Source organism: Myiozetetes cayanensis, unplaced genomic scaffold (genome assembly GCF_022539395.1).
Source record: "Myiozetetes cayanensis isolate MyiCay16 unplaced genomic scaffold, myiCay2020 scf1, whole genome shotgun sequence".
In the NCBI taxonomy this organism is placed as follows: Eukaryota; Metazoa; Chordata; class Aves; order Passeriformes; family Tyrannidae; genus Myiozetetes; species Myiozetetes cayanensis.
In genome coordinates, this window is record NW_026086604.1 from 132,163,495 (window position 1) to 132,178,941 (window position 15,447).

A 15,447-nucleotide genomic window follows, 5' to 3' on the forward strand; every position below is an offset into this window, starting at 1 on the left:
CAGTCCTTCATAAATGAATGTGTATGTATCCCTTGGTTCTTCTTATTTTCCTAAATAACTATTTTTGAGGGGAACATTGAAGATTTTTTTTTTGTGTGTGTGGTTTTTTTCTTTAACTCACAAGGTGTATAAAGCATGTAGCTAGACAAACATAAACAGTTCTTAGTTTAGAGTTGAAAGAGTCATGAATGCTTTTTTTTATCAAACAGATATCTTCTGGAGGTTGAAGTACATAACTCAAACTAGCAATGCATTTTATCAGTTTTAAAAGGAAAAATCTGTCTTGTATAAAAGCATAAGGTCCTGCTATTTCAAAATATATATAGATATATATGAATACCATCTACCCACTACCTAAAATGAAAATAGCATTTGTGGAATGCAATAGCAAGAATGCACAGAAGCAGGGCAGGCATAAGATTAATAAACCTGTCAGTGACTAAGTGTTCATGGAGTCCCAGCATTGGAATCTACACCATGAATTCTCAACAGATCCTTGTAAAAAAGATTGAAAGAGTAAAATGCTAACTGCACTGTTATTCTTGAAACTCTGTGAGATATTTCAAAGGCCTTGAACGTGTGGATATTTTTCTCTTGAATTCAGTTATAATCAATATTTTAGAAACATAACCCATGTGGTTAAAAGGCATCTTGTGCCTTATCTCAGGCCTTTAGTGGTCAACAACAGTGGCAGTTACTGTCTATTCTGAATTTAAAACTTAGACAGTTTAGTATCATGACTTAATATCATAAGATCCATGAATTTTAAATCTTCATGGATCTACACATGGATTAACCTGTATGTTTATTTATTGTGAATTTAAGCATAAATTTACAGCATATTAAAAAACATATCATATTTCTGACCAGGTGTGCTACTTTTTATTCTTTAGAACAGTGATCAATATGTATCATATAAATTTTGTACCCAGTCATAACCTTTCCTTAAAATTTAGTCGTTGCAGAATTTAAAACAGGAAAAAAATATAATTTTGATTTCATAAATTATTTATCATTATGGCCTGAGATTTTTCATCTTTGTTTAAAGAATCTGAGGATTCTCGGGGAGACATTGCTAATCCTTATTACATTCCTGACTTCCATATATCAGGCTGTATCACAGGGCTTTCATGACAAAGTTAAACGGTTCTTTGAGATTTTGGATCGCTCTTCATGTGTAAGACATGATCTTTTGAACTCCATGTGCTTTAGGACAAAGAATTGGCTATCCTAGCACAAATAAAAAGGAACTGAGCAATTGTATCTTCAGCACCTTTTTTCTTATTCATTCATGTTTTCTTTGCATGAGTAAATGTGCTACTTTAGAGCGGCATCTGTAGTAGGCAAGCACAAGGTATGGGGTCCATCAAGGTCTTGCTGACAGAGCTCACTGCAAGGAGTTTAGATACACACAAATCTACCTAAAAGCCCCAGGAATGAGATGACAGTTTTGATGGCAGATGATTTTCATTTTAGGGTGGGGTTCTGAGATGCACATAGATCTGAGGTACTCAAAGACCAACCATAAGAAATTCTGGCTGGTTTTATTTCAATAATTTTATCATTATTAATTATATATTAAAATTTAAATATTATCATATTATTAGATAATACATATAATTTTAAAAGTCAATTTACCTTTAAATAAAATTTAATACAATCAAATAAATATTCAGAAAGCAGTTAATGAATGTGGTCACAAAGCAAAAAATGCACTGTCTGCACAATTAATGATTATGTACTATATCTATGAAAATCACAAGGGACAATGATGTGGTGGACTTAATGCAGTGAGCACTCAAACTTTGCATGCTCATAATTTTATGACCCCCCCTGCCAAGATGTGTTCATGAGAGTTATAGCACAGCAGATTTGTGACAAAAGATGTTTCAAGGATATATCAAAAATATTTTGAGCTGGATGCATACTGAGCCATCATGAACACTCCAGGAAGAAAGGAAATAAAAGTGTGAATCAAAGCACATGACTCCATTAGCACCGAAGAGAGAAGCTGTAGAGGAAGCCATATAAAGACAAAAATGTTGTTTTTAGTAAACACGGTTTTGGTGATGTGTCCTTCAGTCAAGCTACTTAAATATAACCTTCAACATCTATAAATCATGCTCACAGGGTATGCAAGTTGCTTGGGGTACATTTTTGCTGTGATAAGTGGATATTCAGCTAGTGAACTCCCATGAATATTAACAAGCAGCCTCTTGCAACTAAATCTCTGCATACCAGACTCAATATTTACCCTATGCATGAATTCTTAGTGAGTTTGATTTAAACTACATTTATTTAATGCAAATACTTAATATGTTTCAACTTGCAGAACCTCAGCAAGGACTTGTACCATACAGAAAAAAATTAATGCTGTTTAATTAATGCATAGTTAATGGCAGAATCTGAATTCCTCAAATAATAACATTTATTAAGCAGGTAATGCTATTAGCACTTCACATTTCAAAGTCATCTGGGTTTATGTATATAGTGCAAAAAAGCCCCTGCAGAGAAGTGGTAATGGCAGCACACCTGAACTCTGAGTGCTGGATCTTACCTTTAGTGATTGTTGATTCCAAACATGTTACTTGACCACTCCTTTAGAGGTAGTTGAGGTGCTTGTGCGAGGCACTGTGGTGTCTGCATGTAAGAGGATTCCAGTGGCAACTTGTGTTTTTAATATCTTTGGCATTTCAAGGTGTGGAGCTGAAAGTTGCTAAAAAGAGGCTAATCACTGTTCTTGTTTCAAGTAACTGCAGTTAAGTACTTTTCCTACAGTCAGTTAATGTATTTCTTACATTTTTTCTTCCCTTTGCCTCTCTACCCCTGCTCTGGGGTTCACAGGCACAGCACTAGTTGTCCAGTGGGACCATGTACATCTGCAGGATAATTACAACCTGGGCAGTTTCACTTTTCAGGCCACCCTTCTCAATGATGGGCGTATCATTTTCGGCTACAAAGAAGTAAGTTGGGTCTGAAAATTATCGTTTAAGTGGACAAATTATACCTGCCAGGATTTTCCATACTTTTTTTCTGTGAGTGGAAGATATTTGAAAGATCAGCTATATAAGATCATTTCATTATATTGCTCATAAGATCAATATTTTGCTGAAAATAATTGTTTTATTGTAAAAGTGTTGTTCATATGGTGAACTTAAAAACCATCAAGGGGACTCAAATATGCTACTCCTGGATTTCAACTGGACTTTTTTACATGGTTGTAAATGTTGAGTGTTTAGTAAATTCTTTGGTTTTTAAGTAAATTCCTCTTGAGTTTTAAAAGATAGGGTCTAATTTGCTCAATTAGTTCACCCAGTTTTGACCTGTTTGAAAATACTCTAGAATCAATGGTTAGTATTAAAAGGTCACCTTTTTCCTGCAGCTGTCATTTCTAGCAACTCACATAGTTCAAAGTTCATATATTTCAAATAAGAAATAACTGGTTTGTATCACTAGGTCTTTGAGGTTTTCCATCTGTTTGGTGATAAAACTGCTTAGATTGAGGCCATTTGGTTTGGCTTTATAGCACCAATATGTTGTATTGGATGTGCTCTTCTGCATTCTTGAAGTGTTTCAGAATTCCAGTTGTTGCTTTAAGTGATTTTGTTTTTCTTACTAGAGTTCTGAAGGCTGTAACCTAATTCAATTTTAGTGCTTTTGCCAGGACATGTTGGAGCAGATGATCCTTGAGGTCCTCTTTCAGACTGGTATTCTATGATTCAATGATTCTGTGATTCATGAAAATGAGAATCAGAAAGTAGACAAGCTCAAATCTCTAGGGGCAAAGAGGAATTTCTTTCTCTCTCTCTCTCTTTCTTTCTTTCTTTCTTTCTCTCTTTCTTTTCTTTCTTTCTTTCTTTCTTTCTTTCTCTCTCTCTCTTACTTTCTCTCTTTCTCTCTTATTCTTTCTCTTTCTTTCTTTCTTTCTTTCTCTCTCTCTCTTACCTTCTCTCTTTCTCTCTTTTTCTTTCTCTTTCTCTCTTCCTTTTTCTTTCTTTCTTTCTTTCTTTGTCTCTCTCTCTTACCTTCTCTCTTTCTCTCTTTTTCTTTCTCTTTCTCTCTTTCTTCCTTTCTTTCTTTCCCTCTTTCTTTCTTTCTTTCTTTTACTTTCTTTCTTTCTTTCTTTCTTTTACTTTCTTTCTTTCTTTCTTTCTTTCTTTCTTTTTCTTTCTTTCTTTCTTTACCTCTTTCTTTCTTTCTTTCCTTCCCTCTTTCTTTCTTTCCTTCCCTCTTTCTTTCCCTCTTTCTTTCTTTCCCTTTTTCTTTCTTTCTTTCCCACTTTCTCTCTTTCTCTTTTTCTCTCTTAATTTAAGTAATAAAAAATAATAACTCCTATCCCCTTCATTAGAAAGTAGAGAGGATCTGGGTTAGTCTATTAGCAGCAGTCATATCTTCACCTTGCAGTCATATCTTTGCACCTTGCAAACAGGATTGCTGCAGAATGCTCTTACTGGATCTGTTTTGTAGAAGCAAGAAACTTCTGGTATGCTTACGTACCTGGCCGTCCTTTTCTTATAAAAGACATGCTGATGCAAGGTCTCCTTAGGTTCTTTTTCTGAATATTAGGTACAGGCTAGAATCTTCATCTATGAAACTGCAGTTTATTTGCATTTTGAATCCAACTTCATATAAGCTTTACTCTGCATAGAACTACAGAGCTTATGCTTGATCAAAGGATTGTGCACTAAATCTTTGTTTATCTCCTGTTATTGAAATCTTTTCAAAGAAAGGCAAAAACTTCTAAAGACTGCTGAAAATTTCCTACCTTCAAGACCCAGAGAGGTGGGAAGGGACAGTACTTCAATTTGTAATTTTAAGATATTTTTGTCAAGAACTATATATGCATTCAGATATTAAAATGGTGACATTTTCAGGATACTACTATTCTTGGTTATAAGGTACTCTGCTCTCTCTGTTACTGTCCAGCCCTGTGCAAAATGAATTTAATATCGATAGTACTAGTTGCTGCTCTAAATTGAAAGTATCTTGCATTCATTTTGCATACAGGTAATTGACTTTGGAGTCAGAGTGTCAGGCAGTTAAAAACTTTATTAATTTAGGAAGAAGGAAGAAATGGGCCACCTCCCAGTTTTCTGAGAGAGAAAACTGGAATTCACAAATGGATAATGTGCTTTTTTCCTACTGCTGAATTTTTTTAACTCATCCCCTGTCATGAGTTACTCTTGTCCTGAATGGAATTATTAAATATGACTTTGGAGCTATTGCACATAGCTAAGGAAAGAGACTTTTTAAAATTATAATAGTAACATGGTAATGATCAGTAAATCTTTTGACAAAAGGTTTTTGTAAAATTTTAGAAAGCTAAAATCAGTGTATTCCAATAGGAATTACTTGGAGAATGGATTAGGAGGCTGAGATTTCCAGAAGACTACTTTCTTTATTTGCAGCTTTTACTGCATTACCATCACCTCAGCTTTTCTCCTAAATGAGGAAAATTAAATAAAATTGCCAATCACTGATCAAACACAAGTTGTCTGAAAAGAACAAACAAAGATGTTCTTTGGATTCTAGTCTTGATATGTCTGGCTAGATTTACTTTCCAGTGCCAAAGCCATTCCTTTCTGAGGAAGTCCTTCCTTCTGGAACCATTTCTCTTGCTGGTGAGTCACGTTGTCAGGTACCCCATTAACTCCAGTAAGATGACTTGTGTAATTGCTCACTAGCACAACTATAAGTTGCACAAGAAGATCTCTACTGTCTTTTTGATGCCATTTTATTTTAGCATCCCAGTCCATCAGAAATGAGAGTGATGTGTGGCAAATCTGCAAGGTCTTCATGGCACTATCATTGCAATCACCAAGCTGAAGCACCATGTAAGAAATGCAGCAGACGGTTTGCCAGTAACCTTATAAAGCATCCAACAGGGGCTCTGTTCAAGTGACACATTTATCTTGAAGAATTTACCTTTAAAATAACTGTGTTTATACATTTAAGGGAGGTATAACTAGGGACTTTTACGTCTAAAGCATTTAGGGTAAATTTTACCTTCCAATTCTTATTTATTCAAATGATTTGAGATTCCCTTCTTCACATCCTTCCTGCTCCCATATCAGGTTTACTACCTTATAGACCTGTTGACCACAAAGACAGGATCTCAGCTGAGGTTTGCTGAGTATGAAAGGAGCTGTTCTGCTCAATTTTCTGCATTCTGTTGTTTTTCCAGTAGGAAGCAACCTGAAGTTCATAATTTGTTATCCAAGAACTAGAACAGATTTTGAAAAAATAAACAATTAGTAAAGGAGCTGAATCACCAGGATAGAGACATACGGAGACATCAGAATATCTTTCAGAAGTGTTAATTGTTAGAAGGAACTGTATAGTCAAGTTTTCAAAATGTGAAAACAATTTAAAATATAACAAGGTCCTATAGCAAGCAAAATATTTATTTCTTTAGCAATTTACTTTCTTTACAGTGCACATACCTTCAATTTTAAGTATCACTTTGCTTATGCCAACTGTTAGAATTCTGGTAAATGGTCAATATGTCAGGAAACAGCTAGCAAGAAAATTTTACTGATGCACCTCTACTACAGATGAAATAGATTACAGTGCAAACTAGCCAACAGAACAAAGTAATAAAGAAAAATTTCTGTGAAGGCATACTTTTTAGGAATTAGTAGTGAATACTCATTTCTTACATTCTAAATTTCACTGAAGTTCAATTCTCAAGAGTTTTGCTTCTAATTGAACAAAATAACTATTCTGTATAGTCTTTTCCCATTAATGCTTAGAGCTAATGTTCCTTAGGGTAACATTTTGTTTCATTTTCTGTCCATGATTAATACAGGAAAAAATTGGCAAAGGTACCATAGACCCTGTTAATAGTTTAGGGTATTTTTCTTAATTTCAGTAGCCTGCAGGCTTTCTTTGTTCATTTAAATAGTAATGATTTTCTATTTATGTGGTCATCCAGAAACCATTATTAAAGTTGAAATGCTTGTTCAAATTGCCAAGTATGTGAAGTTTGAAAAAAATTTATAAAAGAAAGTTGTAATATAATTTCTTTCTCTTGTGAAAGGAGAGACAGAATTGAAAGAAACTGATAAAGTGCTAGAACTTAAATAAAATAAAATAAATATAATAATATATATAATAAATAAAATAAAATAAATATAATAATAAATAAAATAAAAATAAAATAAAATTTATGCCCCTGCTCTGTGCGATGGAAATACACTGTTTTCAGTAACAAGACTACAAACTTTGTTATTGCTGCCTGAAAACTAACAGAAATTTAAAAAAAAAAAAAAAAAGAAAAAAAAAAAAGAAAAAAAACATCTTCCTGATGGATGTTCTGCCTAGGTTATACATGCCTGGCATTTCTTTGCCTCTTTTATTGTTATCAAAAATATTAACATGGAAACAGAATCTTTAATTTTTGAGGTAGTCATTTTATGCAATTTAAAATTCACTAGTAGGTTTCATGTAGTTTAGCCTGCAGAGTAATTAACAGCTGTTTAGGAAACTCTCAGTGAAAACCCTATATAAGTACTATTATTGCTTTCCTCATTATTATTTTGCAACATACTTTGTCTTTTATCTTTTACTCAGTTTTGAAGTGAGGTAGTAATTGCACCCTTCTTTACCATCTCCTTCAGAATAAGGTTAGAGGCCATGATTTTATTCCTTTTTGAAGGATAAGGTTCTGGCATGACCTCAAAGCTGAAAAGAATTACTGGTCCCAATGATAGCTAGAATTCAGAATGAATTCTAAATACCTTTCTTCCCATTGTCAAAGTACATAATCCAAAATGTACACATTAATGACCTCAGTACCAGTTGAATTTGGGAAATTTATTCATAAACTGGTGACTTGTACAACACAAAAGTTCATATTTTCTGTGGTAGAGATAATATACACTTTGGAATTAAAGTAGCTAAAAAGTATTCTCTGAAGGTAATGCCATAAAACCACTGCCACTCATTAGCAACCACCTGCACATTCTCAGCTTACTGTTCAGCTATTTAACATGTCGGCCTGTTGTGACATATCTTGCCATTCAGGTGAAGAATTCAGAACAGCAGCTAGCTTGCTACTGATGTTTTACTATAATTTTCAGTAAATTATTTTGATATTTAGTACAAACCTTCCGTCAAAAGGGCGTGTTTCCTAATAGGCCAGTGTATGGTGAAAGCCCATTTTATCTTGACATCTCATGTGAAAGACTTCACTTGTAATACAGCACTCAGTAAACTCATTATAAATTTCTTTTTCCCACCTTAAAAATAGATATATGGTTTTGTAAATACAGGTTTAATGACACTGTAGTTTTTCAGGAGAATAAGAGTGTTCCTGAGTCATGGTTTCCCTTCTAATTTGACTACATTTCTGTCTGTGTGACTGTTTGACACAGGCTGCCCTTCAGTTTGAAGAGCTTGCTATCCAAATTTAATTTTTTTTTTTTTTTAAGCTTACACAAGCACTTGCTAAACCCCATTTCTATAACATATATCTAAACTTTTGGCTGCTTCTTTTATTAGACTGGACCCTACTACAACTTCCTTATTTGTTTTAGAAGATTATTCTTCAATTTCCTTACTCACACTAGAATACCCAGCAGAAGAGTGTGGACATCTGCAGGGATTTTGGGCAAAATCTACTGAGTTATTTCTGCTACGAATTTTTCTAATTTCTCCTGAACCAAATTGTAATGAAAATAAATTTATTTTCAGAAACCCAAACCAAATTCACTTGTGGCATTAGTACTGCAAGAACCTATTACTCCTTCCCAGGGTTGGGGGGGGAGGTGAAAAAAAAAAGGAGAAATTAGTTTGCTTTTTTCTAATTTTTGAAGAAAGCTGTTCAATAGTTCCCAAATTCATAACAAACATGTGAAAAGGCACTTAAAATAAGTGTCTTAAAGAAAATACTTAAAACAAAGGAATCTTATTCAAGGAGACTGAGTGTAACTTCCTCTGATTTATACTTACACACACAAATTAGTATACTTCTTTTCATGCATCAGACACAATTTGTGCCTTGAGCTGCCAATTTTACCATTATATTTTGTCACACCTACTCATAATGATGATTCCAACTACATTCTGTGTCCTTTCTTCATCTGTTGTGTTCCCTCCCTGTCTTGCAAAAGAAATAGTCATTATATCTTTCTAAACAGTGCTTTTTCTAACTTAATTTTCAATAATTTCTCTAGAGTATCCTTAAAATCCTTTAAGACAGTTTCTTTGACAGCTAATGTAAGCTTTTCTTTTTAGTATTCTGTGACTATGAATAATTTCCTTATTTTGTTTATACTTTTATGTTAGAGAAAATTTATAGACTTATTTCTGATCTTGGTGAGTCTTTTATTTTGAAGAATTTGAAAATATGATTTTCAACCTTCTTCTGTCATTCTCCAATAACTGCATCAGAGCTAAGCTGATATAAGCCAAATTTAAAATTGATGCATTACTAGTATTTCCAAGCCACTTCTGTTTTCCATGTTGATTTAAGAACATCTCACACCTTTTTTATACTGCAGCAGATCATGTATGCAAGAACTCCTTAAAAAAAAATCGCTAAATTAAGTAAAAAAATTCAAATTTATTACAATGTTAAGTTCAACAGAACAGACTTTTTCTGTTAGTATTCTTAAATTTAGCTTTTACTAAACAGTTATCAGTGTAATCAGGAAAAAGTGTAGCTACCTGGTATTTTCGGAACAAGGAGAACAACTGCTGATGTTTAATTCAAGTACCAGAAGTCATGACATTAATTGACATGCAGACAGAACTGAATCCTCATTCACTGGAAAAAGTAACCAGATTTTTAGTTTGGCACTTTTCTGCTATGTGAAAAGTACTGGCCAACAGTATCATTTCGATAGTTTTACCCAGGTAAAGCCAGAGGAGGATATTAGATTAGCTAAACTAACACCTTGGTGCTCATTTTCATACACTAAATCCAATTTCATCTGTCTTCACTTTAGTAATGTCTGGTTAAATAAAGGCCAGCTTTGAAATATAAGATATCCAACTGTGATCTGAAAGCAGCAATGGATAGGGAATCATAATTGTTCTTGGTTGTTTATCCCGGTGGTTTATAACATTCAGTTATAGAAGCATGTAGCTTATTCTACTCTGAAGGTACCTGCCTGAAGTTTCCAACTTCTGGTTATATCCTTCTGTCCTAGAATTAAAAAAAAGACCTGAGCAATTTCTCCCTGTGGTAGTACTTGTTTATGATAATCTAGCCAGCTTTCCATTATCTCTTTGAGAAGCCAAATAGACAGACCACTTTACCCCTCCTGTTAATGTCATTTGAGAACTGAAGATTACAAAATATTTTTATGACACTTTAAATCTTCCTTCTCTTATATTTTTTAGCATCTTTTTAAGAAATATATCCTCTCAAAATCTGTGTAATGTATCAGTAATGATCTAATGTTTAGGTACAAGTAAAATGACCACCCCACTCCTAGGCTATATTTCACTGTGGATCCAAATATCATATCCATTAGGTTTTCTTGCTGGGATGTCCTTTCTGACTGCTGGAGTTGCTCATCCAATACAATACTGAGGTTCCTTCCAGAACTGCTGCTTTCTAGTCCATAGTTCCCAATCCTCTACCTTGTGTTCTTTTTTTGTCCAAGTTACATCTTTGCAGTTTTTGCAATGTCTAACATTGCTAATTGATTCAGGCATTTCACTAATTTTACTCTGCTAGTGCCATCTGGAGAACTACTTGGCATTAAATTTATGTCTACTTCTCAGTCATTGATAGAACTTTTGAATTCTAGGTCTGATATGTGGAGAAGCAAGATATGCTGGTTTTGTGTTCAGTAGTAGATGAGAGGTATTGCCTTCCTCTCCCTGAGTATTAGCAGCAAATCATCCTACTTTTTCTTCAACTGAGGGAAATAAATTGCTCAAAATTACTACCCTTTCTGCTTTGTCATTAACAATTGTTCTACCTGTGTTAATGTGAGCACTGTTATATAAGAAGCAAAGGAAACTGGGTTAAAATTCAAATTAAAACCAGTAATTTCTATCTTCAAAAAATTCTTGGTCATATTATGCTATGTTGTATAAAATATTTATTTAGGACTTGTAATTGACACTGGCTAAATTTTCATTTTGTCAGTGCTCTTATTTTTAGCCAGAGTTTTTTTAGTTCAATATTTCATGTATATCTTCCTGTTTTGTCTTCCAGATTCCTGTCGCTGTAACACAGATAAGTTCAACCAACCACCCAGTGAAAGTGGGACTTTCAGATGCGTTTGTGGTTGTGCACAGGATCCAGCAAATTCCCAGTATGTAGAATTGTAGTGGTGCTAATGGTCTGGAGGCTTAGAAATTAGTATAAGCTAATTTTATGAAGCATGATTAGCTGCACAACAAATCACTTAGCTAATTTCAGCTTGTTAATTCAAGTGTAATTTTATTTGCTTGATAATTCCCAATATGGCTTTTCCTGTCATTGTTTCTTTTGAGCTGATAAATTAAGTAAATAAAACTAAATGACCAGTCAAATAATGTCAAATTAAACTGTCAACCAGCACAATTTGGTATTTCATAAGATACTTTATTTGGAATATGTCTCCTTACTCATAGTGAAGAAGAAGCAACCTGTTCAAAAAAACCATCTGTACCCAAAAATATCCAGACTGGAAGTTCTTGATACTTTATATACATTTTAGTGAGAGGAAAGAAGAGGAGATGTAGTTTCTAGGTAATATATCTTGCCACGTAGTCGTGGCAACAGTATTGCAGGTGATATTTGGTTTTCTCTGTCTTTCATTATACTTTATATGGCTTGACTGAAAATGAATAGTAGAAAATCAAGCGTGATTTCTTGAATGCTTTGTTTTAACATACTGTGTACAGAACCCTGTGAGGTTGTTTAGCCATTGGAGAATATGTTCATTTTCCAAGTCTGCTGGTTTTATTTACATATTTGTAGAAAAATTACTAAGTTCAGTTTTTAATGATCCCCTAATAGCAGGGTGTAGATGGAAGCAGCTGTACTTGAACTAGCCTCCTAGGAGATACCCTGTGGTGCACACAAAGCTCACAAAGACTGACCTGATCCAGCCCATCTTTAAGACAGACTGCAGATGGGGCTGACACTGAAGTTGCAAGTGCCATTGCCTCTCAGCTCATCCTATCTCCTCATCACATAAACATGTAAACAGTCTTTAACATGAGGGAGCATAAATCCTATATGTCCTGTCATGGGGAATATGGAAAATTTCAGTACCATCTGTTGCTTGTTATGAGCTCAGAGTAGTGTAAATGAGGTTGGCATACCCAGATTTCACTTAAGAGATCAGAAATTCGTAATTGTGATGTGCCTATGGTTGGACGGATTGGTTTTGAGTGTTTAAGAACAAATGAATCTAGGCAATCGAATTCAGTAATGTGAGTGATGTTTGCAGGTGAATGATCTGAATATTTCTGAATCTTCAGCTTGTAAGAGCTCCAAAAATGGATTCAGGTGGAAACTAGATTGATTGACTTATGCAAATGGTTTATGAGAATAGTCACAGAGAAATTCTATGTTAGAGATGCAAGCAGCATGCAAATCTTTTGACATCAGGCCTCCATAATCAAACACCTCTAAAGAACCTTTTTTAGATTTACATATTTTGTATGGAAAACATACGGTATATGTGAGTCTTTATTCTAGTTTGAATGTTTTTTTCTGTAGAAATATTTCAGACACACGCCCTGTTTTACTAGCACTAAATAATGTTGGTTTTCATGAATGCAGAATTACTTACTAGTCTTCTGGCGTAATTTTTTTTCTCACATGACACGTTCTGCCAAGTGAAATGAGAATATAGTGTGGGTAAGGAGTGTAAAATGTGCCACTGATATAACTGTTTTGATAGCATTATTCATGTATTACTGTTTGCAATGCAATGTTTTTCCCCCTAACTATCTCTAGCTTCCACTTCTGTGGACTGTGATAATTCATGATTACTTTTGCAGTTTACACAAAAGCTAATATTAATCATGGGAACCCTTCTTTTACAGTAGATTTTTCTGAAGATCAATTGTGCTTTCCATGAAACAGGTTAATATTGATATGTACAGACAATATAATAACACCTTGACAGAACTGGTAAATCATATCGGTCCATAGAAAGCCAGTATCAGATGCTCTTAAAATATGCATTCTTGAATTCTTGTTTTTCAGAGGTGTTAAATCACCTATGGCTAGTCAATTACCAAAAAAAGTGATATGATAGAATTGTTATTTTACTTTATTTGCTAGCTCCTTAAGGCAATGGAAAAATATAAATTGATGTTTGTCCCAAAAGAAGGCAAAGTATAGCTAGTTGCTCTAGCTTATCACTCTAGCAAAGATTTTGCCATCAAAAGAACCCAGTCTCCCTTTATGTTCATGGCTAGTTATTACAAACAAACAAACAAACAAACAAACCACCATCCCATCTCCCAAACTCTGCTGTTTCATGTTTGACCTTTGTCATTTGTATATTTGTTATTTTTGTATATATTGTATATTTGTAAAGGAAAGAGACAGTGAGTACAACATACGTCTATTTGAACAAAAATATCCTCTCAATTTTCAAAAATACTGAATGTCTTTGGTGCAGTATGTATGCTCAGCATGCTAAAATTTCAGTCCTAGTTTTATTGAAGTAATTTCAGAAGATTTAGAACTATTTATAAGATTTTTTTTTTCAGTTGTACTGTCCAAAACATTGGTAATAACTTTTTTAATACTTCTGAAAAGTGGGTTCAAAAGCCAGACAAACCTATTTCATTCTGAGGAGAGACAACCTTGCTTTTTGATCAGCCATTTCATTTCAAAAGTGCATTTTAATGAGTGTTGAAAAGTATCCTCTTGAAGAGCCAAGAGCAAAAAGGAAGGATTTTCTGAACTTTTTAAAACGGAGGACCTTGAGCATTTCAGACATTTTTTTTTTAGTATGGTCCTACATAAAAAGGCTTTGCAGTAATACCCCTTTCATCTGCCCCTGAAAGAATCCATGCACCTACATTTTTATACCTTATCTTGTAAGAGTTAGAGCATAGAGATGGGAGATTTTTAGCAGGTGGAATTCTGCCTCTTTTCTGTTTGATACTTTTCCTTGATCTGATGCTACTTCTTGGTATAGAGAAGAATATTTCTTGGGTGTTTTCCAGTTAGACAATACATGATTGATGACGGGAGACAGTTTTATGTTTTCCTCCAGCAAGTCTTCTCTCTATTTTTCAACATCTTCACTGCTTCAGGAGCCCTGTCCCTTTCCCATTGCAACCACCCTGTTCCCTTTCATTTCTTGTTTATTTCTCAGCCATCTTCCCATTCTGTTCTTGGTCCTTCTTTCAGTTGCCTGTGGTGTTCTTTACTCTGCCTGTGGTATTCTTTACTCTGCCTTCTGCAAACTCCCAAGATCTCTCTCTAATTTCATGACCATCCTTCCCCCTCTCCATTTTTCTTTTCCTTCAGGGTTACTACATTTCTCTCCTTTGTTTCAGTGCTCTCTCTCCCCTGTTGTCTTTCAATTAGCTTTTATTTGGGCAAGAAGAAGAAATACAAAAGCATTTGCTGCAACCCACTTTTGTATTTTAGAAATAAAAAATTCCACCAGTGAACCTTCCTAGATTGTGCTTTGTTTTCCACAAAAGGATGAAATACGCTGGTAAAATGAGATAGTGCCAGATTCAGAGGATCTACACAGTCTTGCACTTAGAGATAATGGCTAGTAGGTTTTTCTTCACAATGAGACATACTTCTCCATGATCTTGGCCTCCACTATATTAGATACAGCTTTTTTAGGAAATCCATGCCTTGGCAACTCAACATTTAATCACACTGAAATTATTCAACAACACTGTGTACAGAAACAAAATTGTAGCTATGTGTTAGTAATATTCCAGTTTTGGTGCAATTAGTGTCACTCAATGTGCAGAGTACCTCAAGCATACAATTAAGTGACAACTCTGCATGTTATAATTATTTGCTGAAGATGTCTCTCCAGTGTGTTTACAGCAGTGAAGCCTCTGAAAGAACCTTGGCATTACCTTCCTGTAGGGTAAAAGATGACTAGCCATTTTTGTTGCAATGTCTATTGTATAAACTTGCAGCACCACTTGGGGAATCGCTGTCTAATTTGCTGCTGCCTTTACTGACAATGTTGTCATTTATCCCTGTGGGAAGTGGGCCTCATAGTTATTGGTCTAAATTCACAGTGTTTATTCATCTCTTCCACTAGAGTAACTAACCCCACAGTACCAACTCCTCCAGCTCCACATGTTTGTCTGCTGGTACAAAAGGGCTGCTGTGTTCCTTGCACTAGATGTGTGATTCAGGAGCAGTGGATGAAAGAGCAGGGCATGCCGCTGACTGTTAGCAGCATGACAGGTGATCAAAGTTCAAAATATTCTCATAACCCACTACAGACCAGCCTCAGAGTGAGGCAGTTTGCTGCATAGTGGGTTAACGAAATAAAG

At 34.6% G+C, this 15,447-nt stretch overlaps 1 protein-coding gene across 2 annotated transcripts in view; it reads left to right on the top strand.

Annotated features, from left to right (window-relative positions):
• PLXDC2 (plexin domain containing 2) overlaps nucleotides 1–15,447 on the top strand; it is a 254,952-nt gene that overhangs the window by 187,369 nt on the left and 52,136 nt on the right. For both annotated transcript variants that reach the window (XM_050325692.1, XM_050325702.1), the window contains exons 6-7: nucleotides 2,845–2,963; nucleotides 11,174–11,273. In XM_050325692.1, the coding sequence (XP_050181649.1) occupies nucleotides 2,845–2,963; nucleotides 11,174–11,273 (219 nt within the window). The remainder of the gene's footprint in view (nucleotides 1–2,844; nucleotides 2,964–11,173; nucleotides 11,274–15,447) is intronic.